The sequence below is a fragment of the Panthera tigris genome, chromosome A2, assembly GCF_018350195.1.
Source record: "Panthera tigris isolate Pti1 chromosome A2, P.tigris_Pti1_mat1.1, whole genome shotgun sequence".
Classification (NCBI taxonomy): domain Eukaryota; kingdom Metazoa; phylum Chordata; class Mammalia; order Carnivora; family Felidae; genus Panthera; species Panthera tigris.
The window spans coordinates 16,688,302-16,706,705 of NC_056661.1; the positions used below are offsets into that span (position 1 = coordinate 16,688,302).

The 18,404-nt window shown below is 49.2% G+C and overlaps 1 protein-coding gene across 15 annotated transcripts in view; it reads right to left on the bottom strand.

The window, feature by feature from the left end:
* KIF9 (kinesin family member 9) overlaps positions 1 to 18,404 on the bottom strand; it is a 49,696-nt gene that overhangs the window by 12,283 nt on the left and 19,009 nt on the right. For all 15 annotated transcript variants that reach the window (XM_042978805.1, XM_042978804.1, XM_042978796.1 and 12 more), the window contains 8 exons: positions 18,273 to 18,350; positions 10,899 to 10,967; positions 10,041 to 10,145; positions 8,827 to 8,882; positions 7,735 to 7,825; positions 7,147 to 7,280; positions 5,630 to 5,821; positions 3,404 to 3,618 (listed from right to left, as the gene is read on the bottom strand). In XM_042978805.1, coding sequence (XP_042834739.1) covers positions 3,404 to 3,618; positions 5,630 to 5,821; positions 7,147 to 7,280; positions 7,735 to 7,825; positions 8,827 to 8,882; positions 10,041 to 10,145; positions 10,899 to 10,967; positions 18,273 to 18,350 — 940 coding nt within the window. The remainder of the gene's footprint in view (positions 1 to 3,403; positions 3,619 to 5,629; positions 5,822 to 7,146; positions 7,281 to 7,734; positions 7,826 to 8,826; positions 8,883 to 10,040; positions 10,146 to 10,898; positions 10,968 to 18,272; positions 18,351 to 18,404) is intronic.

Here is an 18,404-nt window from a genome sequence, read left to right on the forward strand (position 1 = left end):
CAAAAAATAAACATTAAAAAAAAAAAAAGAACAAGAGGGGTGGCAGAGGAGAGGGTAGAGATGGCCCATGTTTCACACTTATGTTGATCTTAAACCTCAGTGGCCAAAGATAATTTAGTAAGCACCTGGATTAAATGGATGTTTTCCTTTTTTGTAAGCTATATACATGAACTGCCAGCACTTGGGCAAGGTTCCCTATTAATAACAGTGGCTGTAAATCTGTATCATGTCGAGTGGCTGTCAGAAGCTCCAGGAGGAGAGGGGTCAGTTGCGCTGTTCGTCAGCGCTACTCACGGTCTCTGCATGACCTTCGAAGGTCTGTCAGTTGATGAGCGTTGCTGAGTTAAGACAACATAACATGGTCTGTGGAGTCACGCACCTCAGCCACTGCCACTGCCCGCAGCACCTTGAAAGCTCAACATAGGCATCATGTCAACCCCCCCCCACCAGGGAGTGTGGGGCTTCCACCCCAGGACCCCTGGAGAGTGAGTCCTACGTGCGACTGAGGTGTGTGGCGGGGGTGTGCGAGGCAGTCTCCAGGTGCCCTTCCGCTGAAGTTTACTGCAGAAAAGTTAAGACGCTGTCACAGACACCACATATGGAAAGGCAACTAGGACCTTGAATTGGTCCCAATTCAAGGAGTCTGGAGTTGGAGGGTACAGTGTGGAGTGACCTGGTCCGTGTACTGTGGGCAGTCCCCAGTGTGGTCACTGTGACAGACACAAATCCTTTATAAAGTCTTTACAGTATTCTATTTCACAGAGTCTTTACGGTATTCTGTTGACATGGGGAGGGACTGTGAGCACCCTGTGTCCCACTGCAGGGGAGGGGGGTTCTCTGATTATCTGCAAGGAAAACACTTCAACCTAAAATGATTTTTCAGCGGCACCTGGGTGTCTCAGTCAGTTAAGCATCCCACTCTTGGTTATGGCTCAGGTCATGATCTCACAGTTCATGGGATAGAGCCCCGTGTCGGGGTCTGTGCTGACAGCATGGAGCCTGCTTGGGATTCTCTCTCTCTCCCTCTCCCTCTGCCCCTACCTTGCTTGCACATTCTCTGTCTCTCAAAATAAACATTTTTTTTTAATTAAAATGATTTTTCATTTTTCTTTCACAAAACACTAATCAACATGCCAAATTTGCTGACCTTCTGGGCCAATAAGTGGCTATCAATCAAAATGAATCAAAAAATGAATTCAGTTGATCTATTTCCTCAAGATAAAAGTATTTTATTTGGTATTTTAACAACCAATGGGAAAACAAGTGATGTTGGGGGTAAGAGCAAAAATGTTTTCTTTGGTACTGATAGATAAAATTTATTTATTTATTCATTTATTTATTTATAAGTTTATTTATTTTGAGAGAGAGTTCAGGACCATGAGGGGGAGAAGAGAAAGAGTGAGAGAGAGAGAATTCTAAACAGACTCTGTGCCATCAGTGCAGAGCTGGATGCAAGGCTCAAACCCACAAACCACGAGATCATGACCGGAGCCAAAATCAACAGTTGGATGCTTAAACCAACTGAGCCACCCAGGTGCCCCTGACAGATAAAATTTTAAGTATTTTATTTTACTATTTTTTTAATCAATTGAATGTTATTTTTTTAATGTTTATTGATTTTGGGAGAAAGGGTGCATGCATGAGCGGGGAAGGGACAGAGAGAGAGAGAGAGATGGAGAGAGAATCCTAAGTGGGCTCCATGCCTAGTGCAGAGCCCAACTTAGGGCTCAATGTCACGACTGTTAGGTTATGACCTGAGCTGAAATCGAGAGTTGGATGCTTGACTGAGCCACCCAGGTGCCCCTAATTTAAAATATTTTATTTTTATTTTTATAATGTTTATTTATTTTTGAGAGACAGAGAGAGACAGCATGAGCAGGGGAGGGGCAGAAAGAGAGGTAGACATAGAACATGAAGCAGGCTCCAGGCTCTGAGCTGTCAGCACAGAGCACGACGTGGGGCTTGAACTCACGAGCCATGAGATCATGACCTGAGCCGAAGTTGGACGCCCAACTGACTGAGCCACCCAGGTGCCCCTGAAATATGTTAAAGTACTGTTTATTTATTCTTCATCTCATCCTTTAAAAACATCTGTTTTCAGGTATATTTAGGAATAGATGATATGTCAGCACAGCATGAGTATATATTATTTAAGGATGTAAATATGTAATAAGAAATTGTATATTCAAAGAAGGTGTGGGCAGAAGAGACAAAGAAGTACTTGGCTCTGGGGGCGCCCGGAGCTTCTGGGCGGGGGCATGAGAGCCACCGTCACCAGCCCTTCCCTGTCTCCAGATCCTTGGAGGCTTTGCCCTCTGGAATAGTGTGTGACAGTTGCTCTGTAGGGTGTGAGCAGAGTGGCCTCAAGAATTTGGAGGTGCCCTCTGAGAAGTAAATGAGCAAGGTACGTGTCTCACTGTGACATGATCCACCTGGCCTGCAGAAATAAAACAGATGACATCTAGAGATGTCCCCACTGATAATCACCTGGAAAAAGGTTGTGATTTAGCAAGATAAAGCCCAGTAACCTGTGGTGTGCCCTGCTGCAAGGACAATGGGACCAAGCCAGGGGTGTGAACAAAGATGTGGTTTCTGAACCTCTGGCCTCAGAGTCAGGATGGTTACTCATTAAAATGCAGGTTCTGAGCCTTGCTCCAGATCCCCTGAGTTAGAACCAGCAGTCCGGGCCTGGGAACCTGTGTTTGACTAGCCCTCCCAGAGGAGTTCTCTGAATACTCAAGCTTGAGGGTCCCTGGCCCACAGTGCAGGTGTGGGCAGTGTCTGCCACCGTGACAAGGGCACCAGGTCAGGGTAACCAGGTGAGCACCCTCCTCACAGTAAGGTCCCTGCTTTCTGAGCCTGAGGGCCCCCACACCACCTGGCTTAGGGGACGAGATTTTGCCAGGCCAGCATTGGGTGTTGAGGGTTTGGCATAAGGAATGGTCCTAGTGACAATGAATCCCCAGGCTCTCTGGTATCCACATTCTCTTTCCTTCCTCAGTTCCCTGTGTCTTGACCAGCATCCTCATGTCAGTCGGACTACCCTGGGTAGTAAGGAGACCACACCAGGATCTCGGGGCCTTGTGGGGGACGCCAGCTGCCCATCTTCCTGGGGAAGCCTCTATAAGACCAAGGCCTGCTTCTCCACTGGGAGAAGCACCTAGGTCTGAGATAACAAAATAATGGGGGGCCCACAGGCAGAAGCTGACTGACAGGGAAGGACCCTGTGATTCCCAGGGCTGACTAGAGCCACGTGATGACCCAGGGGTGAAGACTGCACCCCAACATGCCCTGAGGCCCCCTCCCATCTGAGTCCTCCAGGACCCAGGGCTGCCCCATTTAGCGCAGGATATTCAGCTCCCACAGCCGCCCCCCCACCCCACTATCTTCCCATCATATTTACCTTGTTTCTCCCGGAGTGACTTCTGGAAATTTAGTGCCTCCTTGGTCACGTCCATCTGCCGTTTGATGGCATTGATGCGCTGTGTGGTCTCGCTGGCCCTTTTCCTCCGCTCGTTCAAGATGGATTTGTTCTCTTTGAAGATGCGGTTGATCTCACTGCCTCGCTCGTTCTTAAAGTCCTCGAAGGCCACAGGTTTGGGGGGTGGGGTACTGGGCCTGAAGACAGAGGGGGAGGGGAAGGAGAAAGTGGGGCAGGGTCTTAGAGCCTAGAGGCACTTGGCCTCTCTTCGCCGGGGCTTCTGTGGGCAGAAGGCCCAAACTCCCAGGCACCACCTATCCTGCACTGGAGCTACCCTGTGTGGGAACCGCTCACCTGTGCCTGTCTCACTCAGCAAGCAAGGACACATGGCCATTGCAGAAAGTGAGGACAGCAAGGAAAAGTGTAAAAAACAGAAAACAAAGCAAAAAACCACTCACTGCCTATTAGCAATTACACTCTGGTGTCTCTACTTCAGGGATCTCTTCGATAATTTTTTTAATGTTTGAGGAGCACTTGGGTGGCTCAGTCGGTTGAGCATCTGACTCTTGATTTCGGCTCAGGTCATGATCCCAGGCTCGTGGGATCAAGCCCCATCTTGGGCTCCGTGCTGAGCATGGAGCCTGCTTGGGATTCTCTCTCACCCTCTGCTCCTCTCCCCCGCTCACACATGTTCTCTCCCTCTCTCTCTAAAATAAAAATAAATAAATAATTAAAGTTTTTTTAATGTTTGAGGCCACACAGTAGATGTAATTTTACATCTTACGTCATTCACAGAACCATTCTTTCGTGTTATAAGGAGCCCCGAGAACTCTGGTTAACAACATATAATTTGAAGTGCTGGGGCAGGGAGAAGCAGATCGTCTGCAACTTCCTATGAAATGCATCGAAAAAATAAGAGGGATTGGGGTGACTGGGTGGCTCAGTGAGTTAGGCGTCCGACTTCAGCTCAGGTCATGATCTCGTGGTCCATGAGTTTGAGTGCTACGTCAGGCTCTGTGCTGACAGCTCAGAGACAGGAGCCTGTTTCGGATTCTGTGTCTCCCTCTCTCTCTGCCCCGCCCCTGCTCACGCTCTGTCTCTCTCACTCTCAAAAATGCATAAATGTTAAAAAAAATTTTTTTTAATAAGAGGGATGGAGAGAAAGATGGATGTGTGATGAAATAGGTATAGTAATATGTTAAATGTAGACTCAAGACAGTATTCACTGTCCAGTACTTCCAACTTCTCTGAGTGCTTAGAACTGTTCACCTGCTGGGGAGAAAATTCTTCATGCACATCCTTGTACATCCCAAGGGCAGAGATAATAACTCATTTAGTGCCTTTGCCATCACATTAGCTCCTGAAGGTATTTCACAAAAAACTGTCGTCACCTTTTTAAATTGATGATGCAATGAACATCTGTTTGCACAAATCTTTGTGCAAACATCTCTAATTATTTCCTCAGGATGGATTACTGAACACTCAATGACCGACTCACCAGGGAGAGAAACTGGGTAGCCAGAGGAAGGGGTCTCATACCTTGAGAATTTGGTGCCTTTTTTTTTCTTTGTCTTTAAGTAGGCTTCAAACCCAGCATGGAGCCCAACGTGGGGCTTGAACTCATGACCCTGAGATCAAGACCTGAGCTGAGATCATGAGTCAGACACTGACTGAGCCACCCAAGCACCCTGAGGGGCCTTTTAAATGCATTAGTTATTTAAAGAAAAAAAAATTTTTTAATGCTTATTTATTTTCTAGAGAGACAGAGCACGAGCAGGGGAGTGGTAGAGAGCAAGAGGGACAGAGCAACCGAGCGGGCTCTGCAGTGATAGCAGAGAGCCTGATGTGGGGCTCAAACTCACGAACCATGAAATCATGACTTGAGCTGAAGTCGGACGCTCAGCTGACTGAGCCACCCAGGCGCCCCTAAAAATTTTTATTTAAATAATGGCTATTTGAAGGGTCTAAAATGATTCCATGTGTAACTGCATATCTTGGAGGAGTCCTGAGGCGGGACCATTTTGCATGTGTATAAGCCATCATCTTACTTCTTTTTTTTTGTTGTTGTTACTTCTTTTTGGATTGTACTCCTAGTCTTTGCCTGTTATCCCCTGTTTTATCTCATGTATCTACAGGTACTATTCACATGTTGAGGATCACATTCTGGTTTTGAAAGATCTGGAGCAGGAACTACCATTAGAGGGTCACCTGGGTGGGCGTAATTCCTCCTTTGGGGAGTCCGAAGGAAGGGGCTCAAGGCTGGAGGTCTCCCGTTCCCGTATAGTCATGTCTTTGACATCCCCCTCCTTGGAGGATGGGGTCAGCTGGGTCTTGGACGTAGAGACATCCAACTCCTTGCCACTCACAGGGCTGCTGGCACCTTCCTTTCTTGCTGAGGAGCTAGAAGGAGAAGGCAGGGAGACCCCAGGCTTAGTCATGGGCAGTAAGGTGTCTCTGGTGCTGAGGAGAGTGACCTTTCCAAACCCTGTTATATCAGAAGCCCCATCCCACTCAGTCTTATTTAGATCATACATGTGGACCCAAACACAAAGAGTAAGACCCTATGGATAGGAAGAGGAGAGCATTCTTCTCCTCCTCATCAGAATACGTAGCCCCCCCTTCAGCAGCCTCAGCAGGAGACACCTAGGAAAATGGCAGTCTCCAGGTCTGGAAGCAGGTGCACCTGTGGGGTGGGCCACAGGCTCCCGGGAATATCCTGGCCATTGAGGCACTTATCACACAGGCACCCCTGGAAAGGAGTGGCAGAGCCCCCATCCAGGTTAGGTCTGGGGACCGAAGGTAAAGCAAGACATGTCTGCCCTGATGCCTTGACCAGCCCATGAGTTCTGCATTCTCCCACCTACATGGGTGCCCACACCAGCTCCCAGGAAGGTAGCTGCCCTTCACCTCCAAGTGACGGTGCCCAGGGTCCTCCTTCTCAGAGAGGCACGTCTGAGCATGCCTGAATCATCAGGAGGATGCGAGGGGCCTCGGCAACCCCCGCTACCTGACTCCTGTCCTGCATGTGATGGTTTTGCACAATCAGCTTTGGACTGTGTCCTTTACCAAGTGATAGTAACAACAACAACACATTCCCACTGTGTACTTTCTAGGTACGGGGACTGCATTCACCCACATCTTCACAACCCCCGTGATTTTGATGCTACTATTATGAGTCCCAACTTAGGGACCAGAAAATGGAAGCACAGAGAGGCTGTCATGCCTCGCACAAGGGTGAAAGGCGCTTCCTAGAGCCTATGCTCTTTGTCCACTGCTACGAGCATCTCTCAGGGAGAGCGTCTCATTAAGTGAGCCTTGCATCCACAAATGATCCTTGCCTGAAAGGTGAACTGTGGTTTTTAGGGGACATGAGCACCAGGCAGCTGGGTCACAGGTGGTTTCCGCGTGCAGTACTAGAGTGGGGAGTGCTAGCCTGGCCTCTCTCTTCTACTCTACCACTCATCAGTGGTGTGGCCTTGGACCACACCCCTGGGCCTTGGTTTCCACATCAGTAAGATGGAGACATTAATGCCCACCTCATGGGGTCGCTGTGTGGACAAGAGGTAACCAGCCCAACCTGAGTCCCACGGATACTGCTAGTACTGGCAGTAATGGGAGCAACTGTGACCAGCCAGTAGCTAAGACACTAGCTTAGCTACTCTCTTCTTTCACCAGCCAAGGAGGGCCAGGTGTTGAGCAGGTAGAGCAGCAGGAAGGTTACTCACCTGAGCTGCTCTTTGAAGGTCTTCTTGGACTTGGATTTCTTCCCAGGTTTGGCAGAGAAAGGGGTGACCCCGAGTCCGAAGCCTTGTCCATCAGGCTCACCTACTAGGTGGCCATCAACGTCCACAAGCCCTGCCTGGAAGAGGCCAGCCACAGGGCAAGGAGTTAGTTGAAGGGTTCTGGCCTGTGGGGGACCCAAGTGCATATGTGCTCTGGTGGGCACGTTGACCCCACACACCAAGATAGCTGTCGCCAGTGCCGCTGACTTCAGGCTGCCCCCAACAGCACTATCTCTGGCCATTCTACCAAATGTCCACTTTCCACATCAACACCACACCATACCGAGAATCTCGAGTCCTGTTGCCAACGTGACTCCAGGAACCGGTCTTGTCTGTGGTCACGTCTCTAATTTTGGAGACCATTTTAAATTCCTGTATGGCAGACTCTTGCATGGGTCACACTCATCCTGGTGTTACCTTTACCTAGTGCAACCCTAGATCTGCTTTAATGTGACACTTGCTGCTTCTGAAAAGGTCTGGGGATGGAAACATCTGACATGAATGCTGTCAACAAGAAGCAACCATGCATACCTTCTGGACCGCAGAAATGGCTGCAAAGTCATTCTTATCTATGAGGGTATACTTCCTGCGCAAAGCAGATTCCACTTCCTGTTCCTGTTGGCTTGAGAGAGAGAATGAGAGAACACCTGACACCTGGGGCCATGCTGAACCCTCTGGAGCAAGAACCAAGTACTGGAGGTAGACCTCATGTGGGTGTGGCCCCCCTGTGATGGAACCACACCCTCCTCATGAACCAGACCAGACAAAACAAGTTCATGCCACATCCCGATTTCTCAGTGTACACATCTATTGTCCAGCCTCCCAAATTTGTAATGGCCACCCTTGCTTGCCAGGCACTTCTGCTCCAAGATAACTTTAACAAGGACTGTAAGCCTGCCTCAGGACCATGCTTTCCTAGGTGCTATCTTTAAAGGCCCTTTGGGGGGTGCCTGGGTGGCTCACTTGATTAAGTGTCCGACTTCAGCTCAGGTCATGATCTCACGGTCCGTGAGTTCAAGCCTCACATCAAGCTCTGTGTGACAGCTCAGAGCCTGGAGCCTGTTTCGGATTCTGCGTCTCTGTCTCTTGCTGCCCCTCCACCACTCAAGCTCCCTCTCTCTCTCAAAAATAAATAAACATTTAAAAATTATTTAAAAAGGGCCCTTTGGAATCACGTGACCCACTTCTGTGATCCACCCAGCATAAGCCACTCAGTTTACAGGTATGCCTGTACCCATATAAACCACAAATGCCTCTTGAGGTGGGGGTGGGGAGCAGGGAATATTCACGATGCCCTGCTCTGGCCATGCTCAGGGCGCTCAGGGTCGGCACTCCATAAGGACCTCCTGTTGAGTTAATGAACTCAAGAAACATCTACCAGGGACTACCAGGGACTCCTCTCTGTGTTGTCCTTAAATGGATGTCTGTCCTCCCCGCTTCCCCCAGGGGAAGGGAAGGGCTGGAGGATTTGAGAGCTCAGCGGCCTGGGCACACCCCAAGAACTCTGATCTGGCTCTTCACCCATGAGAGACGAGGCAGTGCACTTAGAGGCCATGCCCTGACCACGGGAAATGAAAATGGCCGCCTGATGTAGGAATCCAGTGGGTGGGGAGGGTCCCTTACCTCAGAACCACCCGGAACTGGTTGAACACCTCCTGGATCTGTCTGAGGTTGATTATCTGGAGGGAAGAGAGCAAGGCAGAGGTTAGGCCTCTGGCAGCACAGCACAGGGTGTGTCTCTGTTCATAGAGAAACCAGGACTCCTTGACTAACCCTTTGATCCTCTGTCTTGAGAATGGCATATCTGTTCTCCTCAAGAACAAAGAAACAATTGGTTAATAGTTTTCAAGCTAAGTATTTATTGAGGCTATAAAAATGACCTTTTCTAAGGGAAGATCTCCGTAAAATTAGAATGTCTCTAGTACTTGAAAATACTAAGAAAAAACATTTTAATAAAATGTATTGTCCTCAGCTCTCTCCTGTTGCTGAAAGGTTCTGTTGAACTTTTGTGTGGTTACAGACACATATACATCTATGGCTGGGGGAAGGCTATTGGCTTCCCTCTCAGCCCTAGGGACCACAAGCATTACCCCTGAGGGTCAGTCTAGGACTAGCACTGTTACAATGCCAGAAGGGCCTGCCCCTCCATCGTCTGAGGCCTGCCAGTTATAGCTGCCACAGTGACAGGCTAGGGATGGGGAGGTGTCTGTCACATAGCTCCCTGATGAAGGGTTTGCTGGCCTGCACTGTGAAAAAAGAATGCAACCTTCCTCCTGAGGGCCCTTCCCCATGTGGCTGCCATCTCTTCCTCCTTGGCCTACTCCAACTCAGGCCCTGGGTGTCTGCCTTGTAAACCAGCATGACCATCATCCTTGAATGGCCTCACCCCACGTGGCAGAGCCAAGCACCTGAGCTCCTACAGCTCAGTTAATTCCAGCTTGCTTTCCCTCCTCACTGTACAAGTGTGGCCACCAAAGTCCACAAGGTTAAGCATTTTGCTGACATCACTCAGCAAGGAGGCAGCTGAGCTGGGACGTGATTCAGGGCAGCCTGGCTCCAGGGCCTGCACTTGTGATGGACCACCCCCTGTGTGGTCAGGGCCGGTCAAGGCTTCTGGCCACTCTGTGGGGCACACCCATGCTTGTAACCCTAAACATGGATGCTGAGGCTTCAGTGGGCTGCAGGGCCCGAGGCCGGGGGTCCAGCACCACCCACCCGACACCCACTGCACCCACTCAGTGTAAGGTTCTAATGCCAGCACAGCACAAGTGGGGGTATGCCCAGGATAGGGAGAACCAGGCCACTGGGCATGGTGGTCCCAAGGAGATGCTCCTTACATCAATCTCGTCCAGTGTCCCCTCCAGGTACCTCCGCACCTGGGAGTTGATCTCAGCAATCTGGATTTCATCCATGGGATCGTAGTTCACAAGGGTGCGGTTGGCCTTGGAGGAGGATGAAGAACATGTCAACGAGCTCCAAATACCTGAGCCCGACAGGGGCAGGAGGGGTCATTCTGAGAATCAAGGTGGAGAGGTTTGGGCACAGGTCCTGGCCACCTAAGCCAGCTCCATTCCCTTCACCATCAGGTCCTGGCCAGGTGCTCGGGTCACAGAGGGACAACTGGGTCTTGGAGGGAAGGAAAGCCACCTGTCATGAGCTTGCCACTCCAAGCAAAGGGCTCTGCTGCCCGAGTCTCAGGAGACTCTAGGATGACAGCCATGGGTGGGAGGTGGCTGCCTCTGCCTTGAGACACCCCCCCCCACACACACACACGCATGAGCAGGCCCAGGCAAGCCACCAGAGGTCTCCTGTCCCCACCCTCTGCCCTCAGGGCTCTATGCTGCTGCCCCTCCCCCACTGCCCAGTATGCCCCACCTCCTCTGACCTTGACCATCATGCTATCTATCCCTGCCCTACCTGCCTGGCACCTGGCTCCCTGCCCCTCATCTTCCTGCCAACTGTCTGCCTCTGCTCCCTGATATCTGACACCCCTGCCCACATCCTCCTGCTCTTCCAATTTCCCTGCCCACCAGGCATCCCTGGCTCCTTAGCCCCTCTGACCCCAAAGTCTCCCTGCCTACTTGGCCCTCCTGGGGCCTGTCCACCCAATCCCTCTGCCCACCTGGTACTGTGACCACAGTCCCTCCAGCACTCCGGCCAGCCCCTCACCCAGCCACCTGCCTCCAGCCCCTTACCAGGCTGTCGTGGATGGCCAGCTCCTGCTTGAGCAGTGCCAGCTCCTTCTCCAGGTTCTTGACCATTCGCTGCCAGGGAAACACAGTTTGGGACGGGGCAGGGAGGACAGTCAGAGAGGCCACTCTGCCTCTTCCACATCAAGCCCACAGTTCCCCAACCTGTGGCCGGACATCCTGGCCCCTCCTGGTAATCCATGGAGTGTGATCTCAGCATCTGGACAATTCCTTCCCCGCCAGTGACTCTTTCCCAACTGGGGTGAGTTTAGGGCCTTCGGGGGCCTCACAAGTCCCTGGCCTCTGCTTCTTTCAGCAGACAGAGGAGATTTAACAGAGTGAGCACAGGCACCCACAGGGCAACCTCACACCTCAACTTCCAGGAACTTCGGGTTATTTCCAGTCTACCGGGGTGAAGGCCTTCTCGTTGCAGCCTGCTGCCTCCAGGAGGCTCCCCATGCAGTCGTACCTTTTACCCTCATCCTTCCCAACCACTGCACAAACATGTCACATTCCCTGCTGATAATCATGTATGTCACCTCCAAAGTTTTGCTGTTATAAACAAGGCTGCACAACATTTTTGTACTTACATCTTTGTGTCTTTATAGGTTTCTGTAGGATAGCACAGGCTCTTTGTGATCTGCCCCCATTAACTCTTCCCTACCGTTCTCCTCCAAGCTCATTCCACTCCTACCAAATTGGCACACTCCCGCCTCTGCACTGCCTGTCCCCTCTGCCCAGGACACTCTTCCCCCAGGTGTTGCCCTGGCACACCCCCACACCTCCTTCAAGTCTTTGTTCAAAAGCTTCTAAATTAGGCACATTTCAATCACTCTATGTAAAACTGCAGTTTTACACACTCCCACTCCCACACCACTCTTTTCTCAAATCTTGCTCTAATTTTCTTTATAGCACCTATCACCAACACACCCTAGAGCAGTGCTGTTTGACAGTACTTCCTGTAATGATGGAAATGTTCTCTATCTGGGCCCTGAGTTACACGTAGCTACTGAACCCTGGAAATGTCATTAGGGTGACCAAGGAAGTGAACTTTTAATTTTATGTAACTAATTTAAATAACCCCAAGCGAGTAGCAGCTACTATTCTGGATGGTGGAGCTCTAGAACTTACCTATTTCTTTTTTTTTTTTTTAATATTTTTATTTTTTTATATTTATTTATTTATTTATTGACGTTTATTTATTTTTGAGACAGAGAGAGACACAGCATGAACAGGGGAGGGGCAGAGAGAGAGGGAGACACAGAATCTGAAACGGGCTCCAGGCTCTGAGCTGGCAGCACAGAGCCCGACGCGGGGCTCGAACTCACGGACCGTGAGATCGTGACCTGAGCCGAAGTTGGACGCTTAACTGACTGAGCCACCCAGGCGCCCCTTTTTTAATTTGTTTTTAAATTTATTTATTTATTTTGAGAGAGAGAGAAAGCAGGGGGAGAGAGAGAGGAAGAGAGACCCAAGCAGGCTCCATGCTGTCAGTGCAGAGCACAATGTGGGGCTCCAACTCACAAACCATGAGATCATAACCTGAGCTGAAATTGAGAGTCAGATGCTCAACCAACTGAGTCACCCAGGCACCCCTTTAAACATTTTTTAAAGAAAAATTGTAGGCACGCATACCTCATTTCATTGTTCTTTGCTTTACTGAGCTTCTCAGATACTGTTTTTTATAGATTGAAGATTTGTGGCAACCTTGAATCAGGCAAGTCTATCGGCACTATTTTTCCACAACATTTGCTCACTTTCTGTCTCTGTGTTACATTTGGTAACTTCTGCAGTATTTCAAATTTTTCATTATTATTTTATTTGTTATATTATCTGTGATCAGGGATTATGAGTCACTGAAAGCTCAGACTTGGGGTGAAGTAGGCTCCATGCCCAGCATGGAGCCTGACACGGGGCTTGAATTCATGACCCTGAGATCAAGACCTCAGCTGAGATCAAGAGTCAGACACTGAACTGACTGAGCCACCCAGGTGTCCCAGCAATAAGGTATTTTTAAATTAAGGTAGGTGCATTGTTTTTTTAGACATAATGCTATTGCACACTTAACAGACTACAGTATAGGGGTGCCTGGGTAGCTCAGTCAGTTAAGCATCCAACACTTGATTTCAACTCGGGTCATGTTATCACAGTTTGTGAGATTGAGCCCTGCATCAGACTCCATGCTGACAGTTCCAGAGGCTGCATGGGATTCTCTCTCCCCATCTCTCTTTGCCCCGCCCCAGACTACTGTATAGCATAAAAGTAACTTTTACAGGCACTGGGAAACCACAAAACTCATTTGACTTGCTTTATTGTGATATTCACTATATTATAGTGGTCTAGAACTGAACCCACAATATCTCTGGAGGTATGCCTGAATATTTGAGGTGTACAACATGATATACACATACATAGTAAAATGATTACTATAGTCAAGTTAGCTAACATATCTATCTCCTCACCTAGGGACAATTTTTTGTGTGTGGTTAAGAGCATCTGAGATCTACTTTCCCAGCAAAGCTCAGATGATGGTTAGCATTTTTGAGCAATAAAGCATTTTTTAAATACAGTATACAATACGGTATTATTTTTTGAAAAAATGTTTAATGTTTATTTTTGAGAGAGAGAGACAAAGCAGGAGCAAGGGAGGGGCAGAGAGGGGGAGATACAGAATCCGAAGCAGGCTCCAGGCTCTGAGCTGTCAGCACAGAGCTCAATGTGGGGCTTGAATTCACAGAGTGCAAGATCATGACCTGAGCTGAAGTCGGATGCTCAACCGACTGAGCCACCCAGGTACCCCTACAATATGGTATTATTAACTATGGTCACCATGCTGTACTGAACTGGGGATAAGATAAGATCCCCAGAACTTATCCATCCTATAAATGAAAATTTGTGTACTTTGAGCAACATTTCCCCTTTCCTCAGCCCCTACCCCCACTCTTGGTAACCACCACTCTACTCCCTGTTTCTGTGAATTTGACTTTTTAGGTTCCACATGTAAATGAAATCTTGCAGTATTTTTCCTTCTGTATCTGGTTTATTTCACTTGGAATAATGTCTTCTAAGTTCATCAATGTTGTTGCAAATGGCAGGATCTAGATTCACTTCTTTTATTTTTTTTAAGTTTATTTATTTAAGTAATCTCTACACCGAATCTGGGGCTCAAACTCACAAATCCGAGAGTAAGAATTATATGCTCTCCCTGGGGCGCCTGGGTGGCTTAGTCAGTTGAATGTCTGACTTCAGCTCAGGTCATGATCTCACAGTTGGTGAGTTCGGGTCCCACATCGGGCTCTATGCTGACAGCTCAGAGCCTGGAGCCTGCTTCCGATTCTGTGTCTCCCTCTCTCTCTGCCCCTCCCCCACACATGCTCTGTCTCTCTCTGCCTCTCAGAAATAAAGAAAACTAATAAAAAAAATTATTTTTTAAATAGAATTATATGCTCTCCCAACTAAGCCAGCCAGGCTCATTTATTTCTTATATTTATCGTATCTCTCTCTCCCACCCCCAGTAGTCAGCTCTTTGAGGACACAGATTTGTGTTTTTTGTATATTAACACACTCCAGGTGCTTCAAAAAGTGCCTGGCACATGGTAAGTGCTCTATAGATTTTAGGTGAATGGATAAATGACATATTTCTAGAAACAGAATTGCTGAGTCATTTTACATTTGATGGATGCTGTCCTGTTGTCTTTCAAATGAGAGGCACAAGGGATTTTATGCTGAGAACCTTCTCTGTGAACAACAGGGCGTTCTTCAGTTGTCAAAAAATGGCCACTGGAGGGAGCCCCTGACAACTGCATCCTGGTACTGGTGACCAGGGCTGTGACCAGTCTGCAGCGAGAGGTGACAGAACCCTGGCATTCTGGTGTCTTTGTGGCAATTCAGGGCACAAAGCCTAAGACTCAAAGCACATGACCAGGGTCCAAATCCCGGCTCTGCCCCTCTGGGAAGCCCCAAGAGGTTCTCCTTCAGGTAGACTTCCTATGAGGTCAACGGGAGAGGCTTGGTGGCCAAGCCCCTCCCCTCAGCTGAGGGATCTCAGTTCTAAAAAATACATCATGCCGCCGCTAGGGAAAGTTGGGCTGTTGAGGGCCTCCAGCTGGATGACTGTCCAGTGTGGTGCGGGGAGCCAGGCTTAGATCTCTGGGCCAATCAGGTGATGTGAGGAAATGGGTCATTGGCTCCCCCTGTAACCAGCCTCCATGTCACATCCTGAGACCATAGGTGCTTCTCCTCATGCCTGGCAGACTCGCCCTCCTGTACCGAATGGAAAGAAGCTGCTTGGAAACACAGGGCTGGGGCACGAGACCCCACAGAACAGGGCCTGGCAGCACCTCCTGGCTGACCAACTCCTTTTTTTTTTTTGTATCTCAGATGGAACACGAACCTGACCAATGCCTTTAAAGACCAGGGACATTTTCTGGATGGAACTAATGCCTTGGAAACAGCACAGACTCAAGTAAGTTCCCTGACGGTCAGGGGTTTTCATCATAAACATAATGAGGATAATTCAGCACCTTCTGTTTAAGCCGCACACCAGGCTAGGAGCACCTCTCCACTCGGGAAACTTCCCTGGTTGACCCCACTGCAGCCTGCAGGTATGATCTTCTCTCAGCAGAGCAGAATATCAAGTGTTTGGCTGCTGCCTGTTTACACCCAAGGCTCACAACCTTTACACCACCTCACAGAATCACAGACTCACAGAGTACGAGGGTCACCTGGAGGTCATCAGTCCAGCCTCCTAGTCCATAGGTGAAAACTCTGAGGCAATTCCACAGAAGCTACCCCATGGTCCAGAAAACAGGCATCTATACTGAAGAGGGCGCTAGAAATAACACAGGCAGACTGGCTGTGGTCTATGGAAGGCGGCAGCCCAGGTAATTTTCCATGCCTCTCTCAAGAACTCATGCTTATAAATGCTTATCATTTTTTAAGTTTACTTATCTTGAGAGAGAGAGAGAGAGAGAGAGAGAGAGAGAATGAGGGACAGAGAGAAAGGGAGAGAGAGAAAATCCCAAGCAGGTTCTGCCCTTTCAGTGCAGAGCCCGATAAGCTCTTTTTTAATTAAAAAAATTTTTTTTAATGTTTTTATTTATTTTTGAGACAGAGAGAGACAGAGCATGAGCAGGGGAAGGACAGAGAGAGAGGGAGGCATAGAATCCGAAGCAGGCTCCAGGCTCTGAGCTGTCAGCACAGAGCCCGATGTGGGGCTCGAACTCACAGACTGCGAGATCATGACCTGAGCTGAAGTCCAACACTTAACCGACTGAGCCACCCAGGCGCCCCTTAAATTTTTTTAATTAAAAAAATTTTTCATTTTTTAAGTAGGCTTCGCACCCAGCATGGAGCCCATTGCAGGGTTTGAACTCACAGCCCTTGAGATCAAGACCTGAGCTTAGATCGAGTCAGACACTTAACCGACTGAGGCACCCAGGTGCCCCCCCCCACCTTTTTAAAGAAATAAAACACTGCAGACAAATATGCAGCCCCTATGTACCTCTCTCCAAGTCCACCGCCCCCCCGACATCCCAGAGGGAACCCCCAGCCTCAGGTTGGTCTTTTCGCCCCTGTGTTTTGTTGTTGTTGCTTTTTTTTAATGCACACACATGTATCGATGAACGATATTCAGCTATGCTTCACATGTGTTTAGACAGATGCTACCATTTGGCCCGCTTCAATCCCGCTTGAGATTATCCAGCTGGCAGCTCGAGCCCTGGCTCTCTCCCTCCCTGACTCACTCAGCTCCTCTCTGGTGAAGGGCTAGCGGTCCCGTGCCCAGCTGCTCACTAGTACAATGAGCAGCACAGGCACCGTTCTGCCTCGAGGCTCTTCACATACATATGTGGGGACCGCCTCCAGACTGTCCACCGGGAAAGGGAACACTGCTGACCCATACAGCGAGCAGTGCGCTAGCCAACATTTACTGAGCATTCACTCCACGACAGCACTGTGGGAAGAGGTTTCTCCCCATTGTATGATTTTCCACAGCCTCTCTTAGAGAGTGGATTCTGCCACTCCCCCAATTTACTATTGAAGAAATGGTGGCTTACTAAGAATAAGTATCTTGCTGAGGATGTACAGCTGATGGAAGGAAAGAGCAGGTTGCTGAACCCCCAGTGTGGGGGCCATGGCTCTTAACTACTGTGCCAGTGGTTCTTGAGTGTGGCCCCGGAAGAGCAGCAGCAGCAGCATCTGGAAACTTATTAGAAACGTGAATCCTTAGGCCTCACCCTTTGGCCAATGGAATCAGGAACTCTGAATGGGTTCAGTGACCTGTGGTTCCAGAAGCCTGCCTAGAGGGGCTCCTGGGTGGCTCAGGCGATTAAGCGACAGGCTCCAGGTTTCTTCTCAGGTCATGATCTCACCGTTCCTGAGGTGAAGCCCTGTGTGGGGCTCTGCTCTGATGGTATGGAGCCTGCTTGGGATTCTTTCTCACCTCTCTCTCTGCCTGTTGCCCCCTCACATTCTCTCTCTCAAAACAAACAAACAAACAAACAAACAAACAAACAAACAAACATTAAAAAAAAAAAAAAGAAGCCGGCCTGGGGTTCTGCTACCAGGGTCTGAGAGCCACTGCTCTAACCCACCCCCCTCCTCAACCTCCAAACCATGGGTTAGTTACACAGAGCCACGGGGACCACTATTTTCCTTTAGGATTTGGAATCTGGAAGGTTTAACTACTTTGTCATGAGCTCAGGGCACGTACATGCTCCTGTCTCTGGTAACCATGATTCCACAAGCATCCTGAAGGAAAATGAGGTAAATGAGTTTTTACTTTACAAGAAGTTGCCAAGATGCTCTCGAAAGCAATTTTATAGATTATGCTCTGGCCAGGAACAGACAAAGGCTCTGGTTTCTGCACATTCTCGCCACCACTCTGCATTGTGGAAACGTGCTAATTTTTGCTAGTCTAAGGGTGGACTTTCACTAAGGTTTCAACCTACACCTCCCTGGTGGTGGTGCTGAGCGCTCCTTCTGATCGGTCAGCTGTGCTTGCTGAGAGGGATCACACAGGTCGGCAGCAAAGAGGTTCCGTAGCGTTCTAACCAGAGGAGTCTGAGAGATGGTCCACACTGACTGAACTCTGAAACAGCTCTAAGGAACTCTCATATAGAAGCCCAGGGTAGTCAGAGGCCCTGAAGCCTCACACATGAACTGGGTGGGGACCTGACCTAGTCCTTTCACCTGTGCGGTGGCCCCCAAGTGGGGGGGGGGGGGTTCTCCAGGGGCTCTGAAGACTCTGGTCTGTCCCAGAGTGGAAAGGGACTGACCCGGGATCTCATTGAGGCAGGAAGGGAAGCCAGGCTTGTGTGACCCAGGCAGCAAACCCACACACCTCCACGGTGAGACATCTGCCCACAAACCCCTTACTACCTCAGCATCATACTTTTCGTTGATGGCAGGCTCAGTGGTGACCAGCTTCATCCTGCTGGCAAACCGCAGTGAAGACAGCTGAAAAACAGATCAGACAGCCCTCTATGTCTTTGGCCAATTGCTTATGAATAG